The 12,455-nt window shown below is 51.0% G+C and overlaps 3 protein-coding genes across 3 annotated transcripts in view; 1 reads left to right on the top strand and 2 right to left on the bottom strand.

The window, feature by feature from the left end:
- The window catches only part of DNAI1 (dynein axonemal intermediate chain 1), a 41,571-nt gene extending 38,817 nt beyond the window's left edge, over window positions 1-2,754 (top strand). The window contains exon 20 of the mRNA XM_046021840.1: window positions 2,535-2,754. Within this exon, the coding sequence (XP_045877796.1) occupies window positions 2,535-2,633 (99 nt within the window). The 3' untranslated portion in view covers window positions 2,634-2,754. The remainder of the gene's footprint in view (window positions 1-2,534) is intronic.
- A 168-nt stretch (window positions 2,755-2,922) lies between these two features.
- ENHO (energy homeostasis associated) lies at window positions 2,923-3,711 on the bottom strand. The gene has a single exon (XM_046023711.1). The coding sequence runs from the start codon at window positions 3,566-3,568 to the stop codon at window positions 3,338-3,340; it is 231 nt and encodes a 76-aa protein (XP_045879667.1). The 5' UTR covers window positions 3,569-3,711; the 3' UTR covers window positions 2,923-3,337.
- On the bottom strand, window positions 3,590-5,488 carry LOC123952573 (skin secretory protein xP2-like). Its single transcript, XM_046021839.1, has 3 exons — window positions 5,408-5,488; window positions 4,704-5,215; window positions 3,590-3,725 (listed from the first exon to the last, which is right to left on the bottom strand). Exons 1-3 carry the CDS (start codon window positions 5,486-5,488, stop codon window positions 3,683-3,685), a joined length of 636 nt encoding a protein of 211 aa, XP_045877795.1. The 3' UTR covers window positions 3,590-3,682.
- Between the last annotated feature and the right edge of the window lie 6,967 nt (window positions 5,489-12,455).

The following is a 12,455-nucleotide window of genomic DNA, read 5'->3' as shown; positions in this document are numbered from 1 at the left end:
CAGCAGCTAGGCAGCCTTGTCAGCTCTGGTTCCTTTCTGGGATGTGTACTGATCTGGAGACCCTGCCCAGAGCCCAAGGCCCTGAAAACAGGCTATGGAGCCCAGAGCCAGCACCTCAAAGTCTAGATCTCAGAGTCTGGATTCAGACCTAAGCATCCAAGCCTTCAAATCCAGAGCCCAGTCTTACCCATTTGAGCGCTAAGAGAAAATATGGAATTTGCTTTCTGCCATGTTCTGGGCCAGGATCAGAGCTGGGCCAGGGCTGGGCCAAGTTGCCCTGAGGACTATACCTCTTGGTTGCAGTATGAGGCGCTTATTTGCCGTTTGAGGGAAGGGCAGGGCCCTATCTCTTTCAACCACTGCTACCTGTTCCCCTGTATCCTTACGAAAGCAGGGGGCACTGCTGCAGCCCTCTGGTACCTGCCCGGTCTCTTCCGTACCATGACCAGGAGAGGAGGTCTGGGAGTTTGGCCGGGCCTGTAATTGTAGCCAGCTGGGGGAGGGGGGTGGACTTGGCTATAAATAGTTGGAAGGCTGCTAAGCGCCTGCAGCTGTGGCCCAGAGGCTGTGGTGGGCTGGGGTGGGGTGTGGGGGGAAGGAATGGGGGGGGTCAGGCATGGTCTGAAGCTCTTTGCTGAGCCCAGCTAGTTGGGTACAAGGAGGGGGAAGGAGACAGCACAATTTGTGGAACAGATAAAATCTGCTCTTAATTTAGTGAGGAGAGAGACCCAAGTTTGAGCTGGCAGAGCCCGACAGCCCAGTGGGAGGGCCAAGGGTACACCCATCACACCTGGAGTGTGGCAGATCTGGGTGGGGCCTGCCCTGCCCACTCGGACACAGGGAGGCAAGGATGTCCCACAGTCCCAACTCCTCTCAGAGCAGAGGGCAGCCATAGCTAAGAGAGCTGGGCTCTGTGTATCAGGGACCTCTATCTCTGAAGACCTAAGGCTATGGGTACCTGGGGAGCAGAGGACCCGAGTGGGTAACAGTTGGGGTCCAGCGCTTTGGTGGATTGGAGGTTTTCAGGCAGTTGTCATCTGATCTTATCCGTAGCCAAGTGATTTGTGCCAAAGGAAGTCCTCGGGTATCCCTACTGCCCCTCCTCTTTGGGCTGCCATCTCCCTGCCCTTTCCAGGAGGGTCTGGTCACAGAGGCCCAACTTCCTGACCCAGGAAGCTTCCTCTAATTGGTGTCAGAGCACAGCTTGTCAAAGGTCAAGGACTATCTTTTCCTCACTACAGTGTAGATGGGAAACAGCCTACAAAGGCAAGGGCCTTGCCCAAAGTCATAGAGGGAGTTAAGGACAAAGCTGGGACTAGAAGCCATGTCCCACTAACTCCCAGGGGGTGGGGTGAGGCCAAGAAGAGAACAGTGACTTGATTTGGAAGAGAGAGTAGTTAAAGGAAAAGGCATCTTTGTCCTCTGCCTAGAGAGTGTAGAGGTGATTCGGGTAGTGGCAAAGGCACTGGGCCACGAGGGGCGGGGGAGACAGATTTTGGAGCAGGTGCAGTGGTCACACCGGGAGGAAATCTGAGCTCTGCATGGTGTCAGCAGCGGGATGGGGCCAGGAAGGGGCCTGCTGGCCATGCACTCTCCTCTCCTCATAGCCCAGGCCAGACCCAGGCTGGGCCCTCAGCAGGCAAGGCTGGAACAGGTGCCAGTGAGCAGTGGGCACAGGTGGCTGAGAGTGTGGGGGGGGGGCGGTGCCTCTGGAGCAGAGGGAAGGCAGGAAATAGTAGCTGCCACAGCCTAGCCCATACCCCGCTGCCTGGACAGAAGGGAGGATGGGACTGGTGCTGGTCTGCCGTGGAGCTCTCGGGACCTGTGAATGACACATACCCGTGTCCTAATACTCTTCTTCTCAGGGCATTAGAGTGCCCTGTAGGCTGGGATGAGGGCTCATAAATTTAGGATCTTCTCTTTTGAGGGACAGTCCTAGCTTGAGACAACTGGAAACACATAGGATATTTCATCTGCCCTCCTGGGTCTCTGGACACCCTTCTCCACCCTGGGTATGTCTGCCTGAAACAGCAGGCCTGGCCCCAAATGTCACCCCCTCCCAACTGACCTTAAAGTTTTGGTACAAGGTGAGGGTACCTGTGGCTTGGTCCACACCTGTCTCCCTCTGCAAACACACCTCTTAGCTCCGTGTTAGGACTCAGCCAGGACCCCTCCTGTGGGACGGGTGGTCCCAGCAGTCAAAAGGTCTTACCTCTCCCCAGAGCTACAGCTCTCCTAGCCTGAAAGGCTAGTTCCTCTGAGGGTTAGCGGGTAGACACTTTCTGCCACTCCTCCCAGCATCAAGACTGTTGATCTGAGATTCAGAGCTAGACTGGATTCTTCTCGGAGGCCCCAGCTGGGCCGGGGTCTCTTAACCGGAGTTGGGAGAGGCAGGGATCCAGAATCTAACTGGCCAAGAGAGGGGTGGGACAAAGCTGGGGCAGGCTGGGCAGAGGAGGCAGAGCTGGGACCCAGAGAAAGGTGGCCCATCCCTTACCATTCCTCCTGCCACTGTGTACTTCCACCCTCCACAGGAAAAAAAGGGACAGGAGGTACAGAAGGGTCCAGCTGTGGAGATCGCAAAATTGGATAAACTGCTGAACCTGGTGAGGGAAGTGAAAACCAAGACCTGAGGGCCTGGCCTCAGTCCCTGTCCCATTTTTCTGAACCTGTTACTTGTAACCCCTGACCCTGCACCCAAGCCCAGCCTTAATACTCGGTATGTGACCCCACCCCTAACCAGGTCCCAGCATCTATCATCAGCACTCTACTTTGGCCCTGGTCCCAGCACCTCACCCCAGGACTTGGCCCTCAACAATTATCCCGTCCTACTTTGCACAAATAAACCTGTGTCTGGAAGCTCACCCTACACCTTTAATGTTGCTACCACAGGGCCCTCAGGAAGAGGAGGAAATCTCAGGGTAGAGCCATAGTTCCATTTATTATCCAGCAAACAGTGGGAGGACCTGAGGAGGGGCCCAACCTGGACGCCCTCCCGTTATTGCCATGGATTCCAGTTTGCTTCCCCAACCGCAAGGGCCTGGAAATAATTGGCCTAGGGAGAGGTGGTCCCAGTCCCTGGCCCTCAGTATGGAGCAGAGTCGATATGGCCCTGGCCCTAGCACCAACTCAGGAATCCCCACCCCAGGCCTGTCTACCAAGGGCCACCAGAGCTCCTCGTGGAGCCAGACTGGTTCGACTCTGGGCTGCTAGGTCCAGCTCCAGACAGGCTGGACTCTGGGTTCTGGACCCCAGGCCGGCTAGACCCTGGGATCCCGATTCTGGGCTCTGGGTGGGGCAGACTTAGGCCCCAGACTCCAGGCGAGGTGAGGGACCTTCAGGGCTGCAGCAGGTAGCTGCCTTCATGGCTGGGCTTCTGGGGCGGGGGTGCCTTCTCAGGACAGGGGCCGGGGCTGGAGTTGGGACTGGATTCGGAGAGAGAGTCGATGTCCGCAGAGCGGGAATGGCAGGCCCAGCAGAGAATGACCCAGAGCAGCAGCAGCAAAAAGCCTACGAGGCCGTTGCAGACGATGGCAATGAGGGCCCCCTGGGAGATGGCTGCCCCCATGACAGGCAGCACCCTCAGACCAGCACAGACCACGGGGCTGGCTTGATGGCAAGGCCCATGCCGAGGCAGAACTCGAGTACAGCTGGCCTTCCAAAGAGGCTGTCCTGTCCACACTCAGTGAATCCTGGGCAGTGGATATCCACCTGCAGTCCTGAGCCTGTGGCAGGTAGAGAGCAGAGGAAAGGGTGGTGAGGAGGAAGGGGTAGGGTGAGGCCTAGGAAGAGAGGGGTCTAGAAGAGAGTCCTTTCCCCCATCTCTGGCTTCCCCAGCAGAGGAATCTGGGTCCCAACAGGTCTAAGTACCCCACAGAGCCAACACCCCCATCCTCAGGCCTGGCTCTGGGCACCTGGACGGGGGTGCAGCCACAGTGGGGAAGCTGGAGTAGACATCCTGTATCTCATTCTCCTGAGAACCGGTGGGCATGGCCTGGCCCTGCCCACCAAGCTTCCAGCTCTCAAAAGTACTGTATGAGTGGATGAGACCCAGGAAGCCCGAGGCCTTAGAGGATGGGGACTGTGACCAGCGCTGGTGTGGCCTGGGCACCTCCCCCTTCTCAGCACTCCAGCCAGCCAGTCCAGGAGACCTCCAGAGGTGCCAGCTCAGACAGAGGGAACTTTGTGGAGGCCCTGGCACGCATGTGTGGGTCTGTGTATCCAAGGCTGTGTACCTAGGTGTGCCTCTCTGTGAGACTGTCTCTCCAGGTCAGTTGTGTGTGTCTGTGTGTGTGGCTCTTAATCTTTCAGTTCCCTTGCCTAGATGTGTGCCTCTGCCTGGCATACCCACCTCTATGTTTGTGCAGCTGGCTTCTATGTGCCTCTCTATCAGTCTCTGTGCGTCCCCATCTCTGAGTGTCTGAGTGTCTTTTCTCTCCCCGTCTCTCTCTGTGTATCTCTGTATCGGTCTCTGTGTGTATGGGTCTCTTGTGTCTCTCGGTCTCTTTTTTCTGCCCTGCTGTATGTCACTCTGTCCCCGTGGACGTGTCTCTCTCCCCTTCTCCGAGGGGTCTGTCTGTTCTGTGGGTCTCGTGTGTCTCTTTCTCCCCGGCTGTGCCTCTATGTCCCCAGGTGGGTCTGGGTCTCTTTACCTCTGTCTCTGGTTCTCGGCCCCCGTGCCCATGGGGGTAGGGCCCCCTTACCTGAGTTGAGCCCGGTGCGCGCCCGCAGGGAGGGTCCGGGGCAGCGGGATGCTGGGCGCCGACTGAGACTCGGGAGCCTGCGGGCACGGGGCGGGGGAGGGGGGGGCGGGAGGAGGCGGGCAGGGGCGATGTCCCCTCCCCCGGCCCTCCCCCTCGGCCGCGCAGCCTCCGCCGGCCGCTCCCGCCGCCGCGCGACCGGGGCGGCCTCTGCCGCGGGCGGTCTGCGGCGAGCCGGCACCTCCTCCCCCTGGGGCGGTGCCTCCTCCGCGGCCGCGGCTGCTCGCTAGCTCGTTCGGCGGCGTTCGGGCGGCGGCTGCGGCCGGGGCGTGGTGTTCGGCTAGGCTCGGCTGCGCTCGGCTACGTTCGGCTACGTTCGGCTGGGCTCGGCTGGGCTCGGCTGGGCTCGGCTGGGCTCGGCAGGCAGCAAAAACAGCGGAGGAACTCTCTTCCTGGGAGGTCGGCGGCGGCCGGCGGCCGGCGGCCAGTGGGCGGGTGGAGCCATCTCCTCGCCGCTGCCGTCATTCAATTGGCTAGCTGCGCCAGGCTCTCGGGCGATTGGTCGCGCGCTGGGGTGGGGACTGGCTCGCCCCGCGTGCAGGCGTGGGGCGGGGGCGAGAATAAGAGCTGAGGGGCTATGAGGTCTTGATCCCTCTGGGGGAAAGGGGTGGGAACGAGGCCCACCTACTCGCAGGGATTTCTTGCACCTTCAACACGTGAAAGAGCTGCACTTCCAACATCTGAGAAAGGCCTCTGGACCCGTCCATATCTGCCTCTGCCCGCCTCATCCTAGGGTAAAGGCCTTGGGTCCCCACATCTAGGAGAAGACTGAACGTCCTCATCTTGGAAGCCCCCTAGACTTATGCACAGCTACTGCCAGTGTCCCCACTTTAGAGGGTCTGTAGGTGGCTCTACATTCCCTGGCCGCAGGAGGTGTGAGCAGCTCTGCCAACACAAGTACATTGGGCATATTTATTGAGTTCCTACTTGGTATGGTCGCGGGTTCGTGCTTTGCTGCGCTGTGGGGGAGCCTAGGATAGAGAGTACCGGGGTATTCCGAGAGATCGGTCTGCCATGGCTGGGACAGAACCAGGCACGACTCTCCATCCTAGAAGCTCCTGACTCTGTCCAACCTAGAATCTCTCCTAAGAAGAGTATCAGTTTGGGCAAAAGCTGTCAGGTAGGCCGTCCTACCCTTTCTCATAGGTCGGTGACTCCTAAGTGTTCTGGACGGGACCCTTTTCTCATCTTACTCTACATAGTCTCCATGGATGCGCACATCTATGAAGCTATGTCATGAAGACCCTCAGTGCTTCCCAAATCCAGCCTTACTTTATCTCTGGAATTCTAGCCATAGATCCAGTGTCTTCCAGAATCAGGGGGGTGTTGATTCCTGGTTCTGCCATTTAACTAACTTTGTGGCCTTGGGCAAGTTACTCACTCTCTTTTAGCCTCAGCTTCTTCATCTGTAAAGTTGTTTAAGTAATAGCTACTGAGGGTAGCTATTATTAGTAATAGTAATTAGTAATAGCTATTCAAGGTAGCTACAACCTCTCAAGGTTGTAATTCACTAATTCATTTATACCAAACCCATTGTGTCTCAGCAAATGCCAACTGACACAACCCCAAGGACCACACGGCTAAGGGGTCCCTTCCCTCACTGCCATGAAATTCACATGAGAGCCTGATAAATCCAAATGCTATCTTGAAAACAAGAAAGGGAAGGGTAAGATAATCTGAAAGACTGAGTCATACTTACAGGCTGTCTAAAATAAAATTTTGGACCCTACTGAGTTTACCAGATGGATTAATTTTAGTTCCCCTGCCCCTGTTACCCAGCAGGGTGGGGGCATTGTGAGCAAGATCAAATCAGTTCTAGGAAAGAAAAGAGACATATTGTTGCACATCTGAGTGTAATATGAGTGAATTTGTGACCCAGCTGCAGGAGTTCAGATTTTATCCTGGAAACTGTGGGGAGCCACTGAAGAATTTTGAGCATAAGAGTAAATAGGATCATATCCAGAAATTAGAGGGATGATTTAGGCTGCTGGTGGAAGGGGAGGGAGATTGAAGGCATGTGAGTAATGACAAAGGACTGAAATGGTGTATGGGAAGAGGACTGAAGAGAAAAAGAGAACACTGAGGATATTTGGGAATTACAATTGGCAGAACTTAGACACTTAGACCTACAGGATATGGGGAGTAAGAGGGAGGGAAAAGTCTGGGATAACTTCCAGGTTGGTGACTAGGGATACTGTGATTCCCTTTACTGAGATAGAAAACAGGAGAGAAGGGGTGTTTCAGCAGGGGTCTGGGGTGGTGTGTGGGGGAGGTGGAGGAAGATGAAATCCATTTTAGATATGCTAGATTTGAGGTACCAACTAGACATTCAAATTGAGATGTCCTATAGACAGTTGGATAAGTACGTCTGAGGTTCAGGCTGAAGACAACATTTCGTGAGTTATCGATAAATGAGTAATAGTCAAATCAGGAAAGTGGTTGAGCAGGTTGCCGTGTGGCTCAGTCAGTTGAGCTTCCAACTCTTGATTTTGTCTCAGGTCATGATCTAGGGTCATGAGATTGAGCCCCACATCAAGCCCCACATAAGACTCTGCGCTGGGTATGGAGCCTGCTTAAGATTCTCTCTCTCCCTCTCACTCTGCCCCATCCCACCACCCCCTCCCTCTCTTAAAAAACAAAAACAACAGGTAATCAGATATTGAAACCCAAAGACAGGGACGCTTCAAAAATAAATGGAACTAATAGTCACAAAAGCTATTAGGACTGTATCTCTCATCTCTGTTACTTCCTACCAGGCTCCTTCATTTCCTTCCCCTGCCTTGCCCAGCCCCTACCATCCCCACCACCAGACCGGCTTCTAAGATTTTTCTGGTCCACATGGTGAAAAACATCTCTTCAGACAATCCCAAAGCTTAAAAATATTGTCTAGGCATCCAACAAGACACTGGCTTCTCTTTCTTGCTTGCAGTTTGCAAGTTCCTCAGGAAGTACTCTGATTGGCTCAGTTTAGGCAGATACTTAACTCTGGACCCCATCAACTGTGGCCAAGGGATGGATGAAGCTCAAATTGCCTGACATGGCTCACATGAAAACCCATGGACATTGCAGTGGGGCGGGGGCTGGGGTGGAAGCAGTGGATCCTAAGAGAAGAGAGAATGCAGGATGGCAGGCGTTCGCTATAGTCCACCCCTTATTTGCCCAACACGCACACATTATTTTCCTACATATGCAGGATTCCAAAAATGTCCTCACCTACATATTCCAACCATTCCACTAGACATATGCCAATAAATTCTCCTCCTGTCTGATGGAGGGCAGCTCAATTACACATCTAGCTCCTGCTTCTGGGAATTATATCACAGGACCACTGTTCTTCATACAGAAGTTCTCTGGCTAATGTCCCTCTGTGCTCCACTCAGCTTTCTATAAGGTGTGAATATGGCTTCTAATAAACTCATTACCTTTGTTTGAACTGCCTTTGAACTACCTTTAAACCATTACCCCCCCCTGCCCAAAAAATAATCCCCAAACTCCTGGTATCTAGAGATGGAAGAAAGAAAGAACAAAATAAAAAGAAGGCACTGTAGAGTGGTCAGTATTCCCGAGCTTCATATATTTTTTGGCCGTGAATGACAATGAAAATGGTGGGACTAGGAAATCTCAAGGCATCTGTTTGTTGATTCATTTCTTTGGCTACAGAGTTTCTCAGTAGCCAGTCTGGCTGCCCCGGGTTTTGCCCACAAGGATGTGATACCTTATCCAGTGTTCGGAGAGCATCATTGTGGAGGATTTGTCTGTGGAGCGTTGTACCGATTAGCACTACCCTTTCTGGTGGTGTTTTAGGGATTATCCTGGGATTGAGCAATCACTGATCTCTGCGTTTATGAGGATTGGGTGTGGTTTTATTTTCCTCCCAGATGATACAATTCTTTTAAAATCATAATCAGCTGTCAGTTTCACTGGGGGAGAATTCGTTTTGCTAATAACTTACTCATCCTAAAGCACTCCCCACCTCCCCAAGTTTAAACAACTCTAGGTGTGCCTGGGTGGCTCAGTCAGTTAAGTGTCCGCCTTCAGTTCAGGTTATGATCCCAGGGTCCTGGGATCGAGCCCCACATCCAGCCTGGGGAGCCTGCTTCTCCCTCTCCCTCTGTTGCTCCTCCTGGTTGTACTGCCTCTCTCTCTCTCTTTTTCTCTCTCTGGCAAATAAGTAAAATCTTTTTTAAAAAAATAAGCAACTCTGAAATCAGAATACAGTCTTACAATTAATGGCATGTAATAGCTTTTAAGCCTCTTTTCTCCTAGTACTGTTGACCCTGCCTTGTACAATGCAGGGATTAGGGGCACCAACACCTTGCACAGTAAAAAATCCATGTATAACTTTTTAAAAAACATTTTTAAGTTTATTTTTTATAGTAATCTCTACACCCAATGTGGAGCTTGAACTCACGACTCTGAGATCAAGCGTCACATGCATTTCCCACTGAGCCAGCCAGACGCCTGCCATGTCTAACTTTTGACTCCTCCAGAACTTAACTACTGATCAGAAGCCTTACCGATAACATAAACAGTTGATTAACACATGTTTTGTACATGTATTAGATAATGTATTCTTATAATAAAGCTAGAGAAATAAAATGTTACTAAGAAAATTGTTAAGAGGAAATACATTTACAGTGCTATAAAAAAAATAATCCACATATAAGGGGACCCATGCAGATCAAACCCGTGTTGAGGGTCAACTGTAGTTCATAAAATAACTCGCCTCTTGTAATTGATGGAACATGAGATTTACTAAATATAGTCATTTCATCAGAGTTCTTTTTCACAAATAATAGAATCCACCCTGGATAATTAAAGCATAAAAGGTATTTGTTAAAAAGATATTATTTAGCTCAGAAATGTTAGGAGGACGGGGGAAATGAATTTGAGGCTCAGTTTCTAGGAACAACACTCAAACCATACCATATGACCTGATGAGGAAACCACGGCCATTGCCTCTCCAAATACTAAGCACCAAGAGTTTAATTCGACTGCCAACTTTACAAGCTCTGTAGCACTTCTGCGGTAAGAACTCAATAGTGCGACCACTGGGAAACCACCACTGTTGCCACTACCACCCCCCAAAAGTGGACACTTCACACTACCAGCAGGAGCAGAAATTGAAGTCTTTTGTCCAGCCTGCTTCCTTCCTGTATCAGTCAGAATTAGGCAGGTAACAATGGTTACAAACGACCCTCAGATCTTACAAAGATGTATTTCTTGCTTGTGCTGCAGTTCTGGCATGAGTGAAGTGGGGAGGAGTCTGGTCACTTTGACCACTCAGTGATCTAGGCTGATGGAGGTTTCACCATCTTATGATGCCTTCCTTCCTTTCTTTCCTTCCTTCCCCCCTCCTTTCTTTTTTCCTTTGTTCCTTCTTTCTTTTTTAAGGATTTTTTTAAAAAAGATTTTATTTATTTATTTGACAAAGAGATCACAAGTAGGCAGAGAGGCAGGCAGAGTGAGAGGGGGGGAAGCAGAGAGCCTGATGTGGGGCTCGATTCCAGGACCCTGGGATCACGACCTGAGCTGAAGGCAGAGGCTTTAATCTACTGAGCCACCCAGGCGCCCCAAGGATTTTTTTAAAGTGACCCCTATACCTCATATGTGGGGCTCGAAACTACAACCCCAAGATCAAGAGTCACATGCTCTACGGACTGAGCCAGCCAGGCGCCCCTATGCCACTTTCTTGATAGTAACCTTTAGCATCTGTTGTGGTAAAGAGAGGAAAAACATGCAATGGCTTCTGCTCATATTGCATTGATCAAAACAAATCTCATGGCCAAACCTAACATCAAGAGACAAGAGAAGGGCAACCCTCCTGGTGCTCAGAAGGAAAGGAAAACCAGAAATATTGAACTTTAGTGATATTTACTTCACTCGTATCATAGCTCACTTCCAGATCAAAGTCTCACATGGGAGCACGTAGCATATGCCTATAAAGAAGCTGCATAGGATGCTGCAAATTTATTTCTGACTTCCGCATGAAGGAGACTGGATTTAAAAAGTGAATTTTCCCATATAGGAAAGCTAGTTAAAAGGTGAAGGACATGTGTGAATACAACATATTTTTACTACCATAATCAATAGAAATTTGTAGAACCATGCTCTCTGAATCCTCTGGTTTGCCACAAAAATGCAGGAGCTGTGCAAGCACTTGGAGTGATTTCTTTTCTTTCTTTCTTTTTTTTTTTAGATTTTATTTATTTATTTGACAGAGAGAGATCACAAGCAGGCAGAGAGGCAGGCAGAGAGAGAGGGGGAAGCCTCTGCTCCCCCCGAGCAGAGGCTCAACCCACTGAGCCACCCAGGAGCCCCAGAGTGATTTTTTTTTTTTTTTTTTAGATTTTATTTATTTATTTGACAGAGATCACAAGCAGGCAGAGAGGCAGGCAGAGAGAGAGGCAAAGGCTCGGGGGGAGCAGAAGCTCAACCCACTGAGCCACCCAGGAGCCCCAGAGTGATTTCTTTTTTAGGGCTGTGTTTTTCAGAGTGCTAAAAGGGGCACTTTCAACCCCTCTATGCCTTCTGGCATCACGGGACATCCTAGGCTGGAGTGACAGGGTGAATAGCCTTTCTTCTTCAGCCTGCTCTGGAATGACACCCTTCCCTCACTGGCATTCCAGTCAACTCGCTTTACTATGAGAAGAACCATCACATTCCTACAGGGTAGGAACATCCAAAACGGGTGGTGGGCAAGCAGTTAGGGGCCCACAGAGGAAGTATTTTGCTTGGATAAGGCAGTGTGTTTCAGCCTTGACCTCAAACTGCCAGAAGCTAGATCGTCCTGAGTCTTGCTGAATTGCAGAAGCTGAGTTCTTGGCTATTCTCTAATGTCTATGAGGTCCTAGCAGTCAGGATGGTGGTCCACTGGGAGAATCTGAGAAACTGGGAAGCCCTGATTGTTGTCCCCACCCTCCTTTTTTCTCTCCAGACAAGCTTCCTGTGCTTCTCTAGCCCATATAATAATAAACCCAGATTCTGACAATTCTCAGCTTTACTGCTTAAATTCAGGTATACCCAGCAAGTTGTTGGCTCATCTCTTTCAGTACCAGCTTACCCTTCTCGGTTCCAGTTTCCAAATTCCTAGGGACTTGCTCTTATCAGCCTGGCTTTGGTCAGATGCCAGTCCCTGTATCAGTGATCCACGGCAGGGAGGGAGGTCATAACACGCTGGCTTCCATGATAACCGTATGAGTGAAAGGCTGTTCCCACCAGAAGGGAGGGCCATCTGAACAAAACATAAAGGAGTCCGTCCACAAGACTAACATTAATGGATTCAGGAGAAAAGATGAATCTGCAAAATAAATATGGAAATAGCTGTCACAGAGGTAGAAAGAAAACCAGGAAGGAGCACATTGTCAGAGAAGCAAAGAAGGGACAGAGGTTGAGAAAGCGGGAGGGGTCAGCAATCCAGAATGTCGTAGTAGAAGTCTACTAGTTATAGAAAAGGGAACCACTGGACTTAAAAGAAAGGAGGTTGTTGATTATCTTGGCAAGAAGTTGTTCCAGTGGGCAGTAGACAGTGGGCAATGGAGATGGGAGGTGTGGTGGCCACCAGATCTGAGTGGTTTGATGAGTAAGAAGCTGATACAATAGAGATGACTCAAGATGATTATTGTAAAAAATTGGGGAAGAAGAAGAGACACACAAGGACTGGAACCAGAGGAACTTTATATTCAATTTCTAAAA

Source organism: Meles meles, chromosome 11 (assembly GCF_922984935.1).
Source record: "Meles meles chromosome 11, mMelMel3.1 paternal haplotype, whole genome shotgun sequence".
NCBI classification, from domain to species: Eukaryota; Metazoa; Chordata; class Mammalia; order Carnivora; family Mustelidae; genus Meles; species Meles meles.
Note: the sequence above shows the minus strand (reverse complement) of the source record. Positions and strands in the feature narration are given on the sequence as shown.

Bases quoted from the DNA above. Each gene is read 5' to 3' on its own strand.
- ENHO (XM_046023711.1), bottom strand. From the start codon at position 3,568: ATGGGGGCAGCCATCTCCCAGGGGGCCCTCATTGCCATCGTCTGCAAC.
- LOC123952573 (XM_046021839.1), bottom strand. From the start codon at position 5,488: ATGAGGCGGGCAGAGGCAGATATGGACGGGTCCAGAGGCCTTTCTCAG. The intron at 5,216-5,407 runs GTGCAAGAAATC...GAATGACGGCAG, and splicing joins AGCTCTTTCACGTGTTGAAG to CGGCGAGGAGATGGCTCCAC. The intron at 3,726-4,703 runs GTAAGGGGGCCC...TACCTGCCACAG, and splicing joins GCGCACCGGGCTCAACTCAG to GCTCAGGACTGCAGGTGGAT.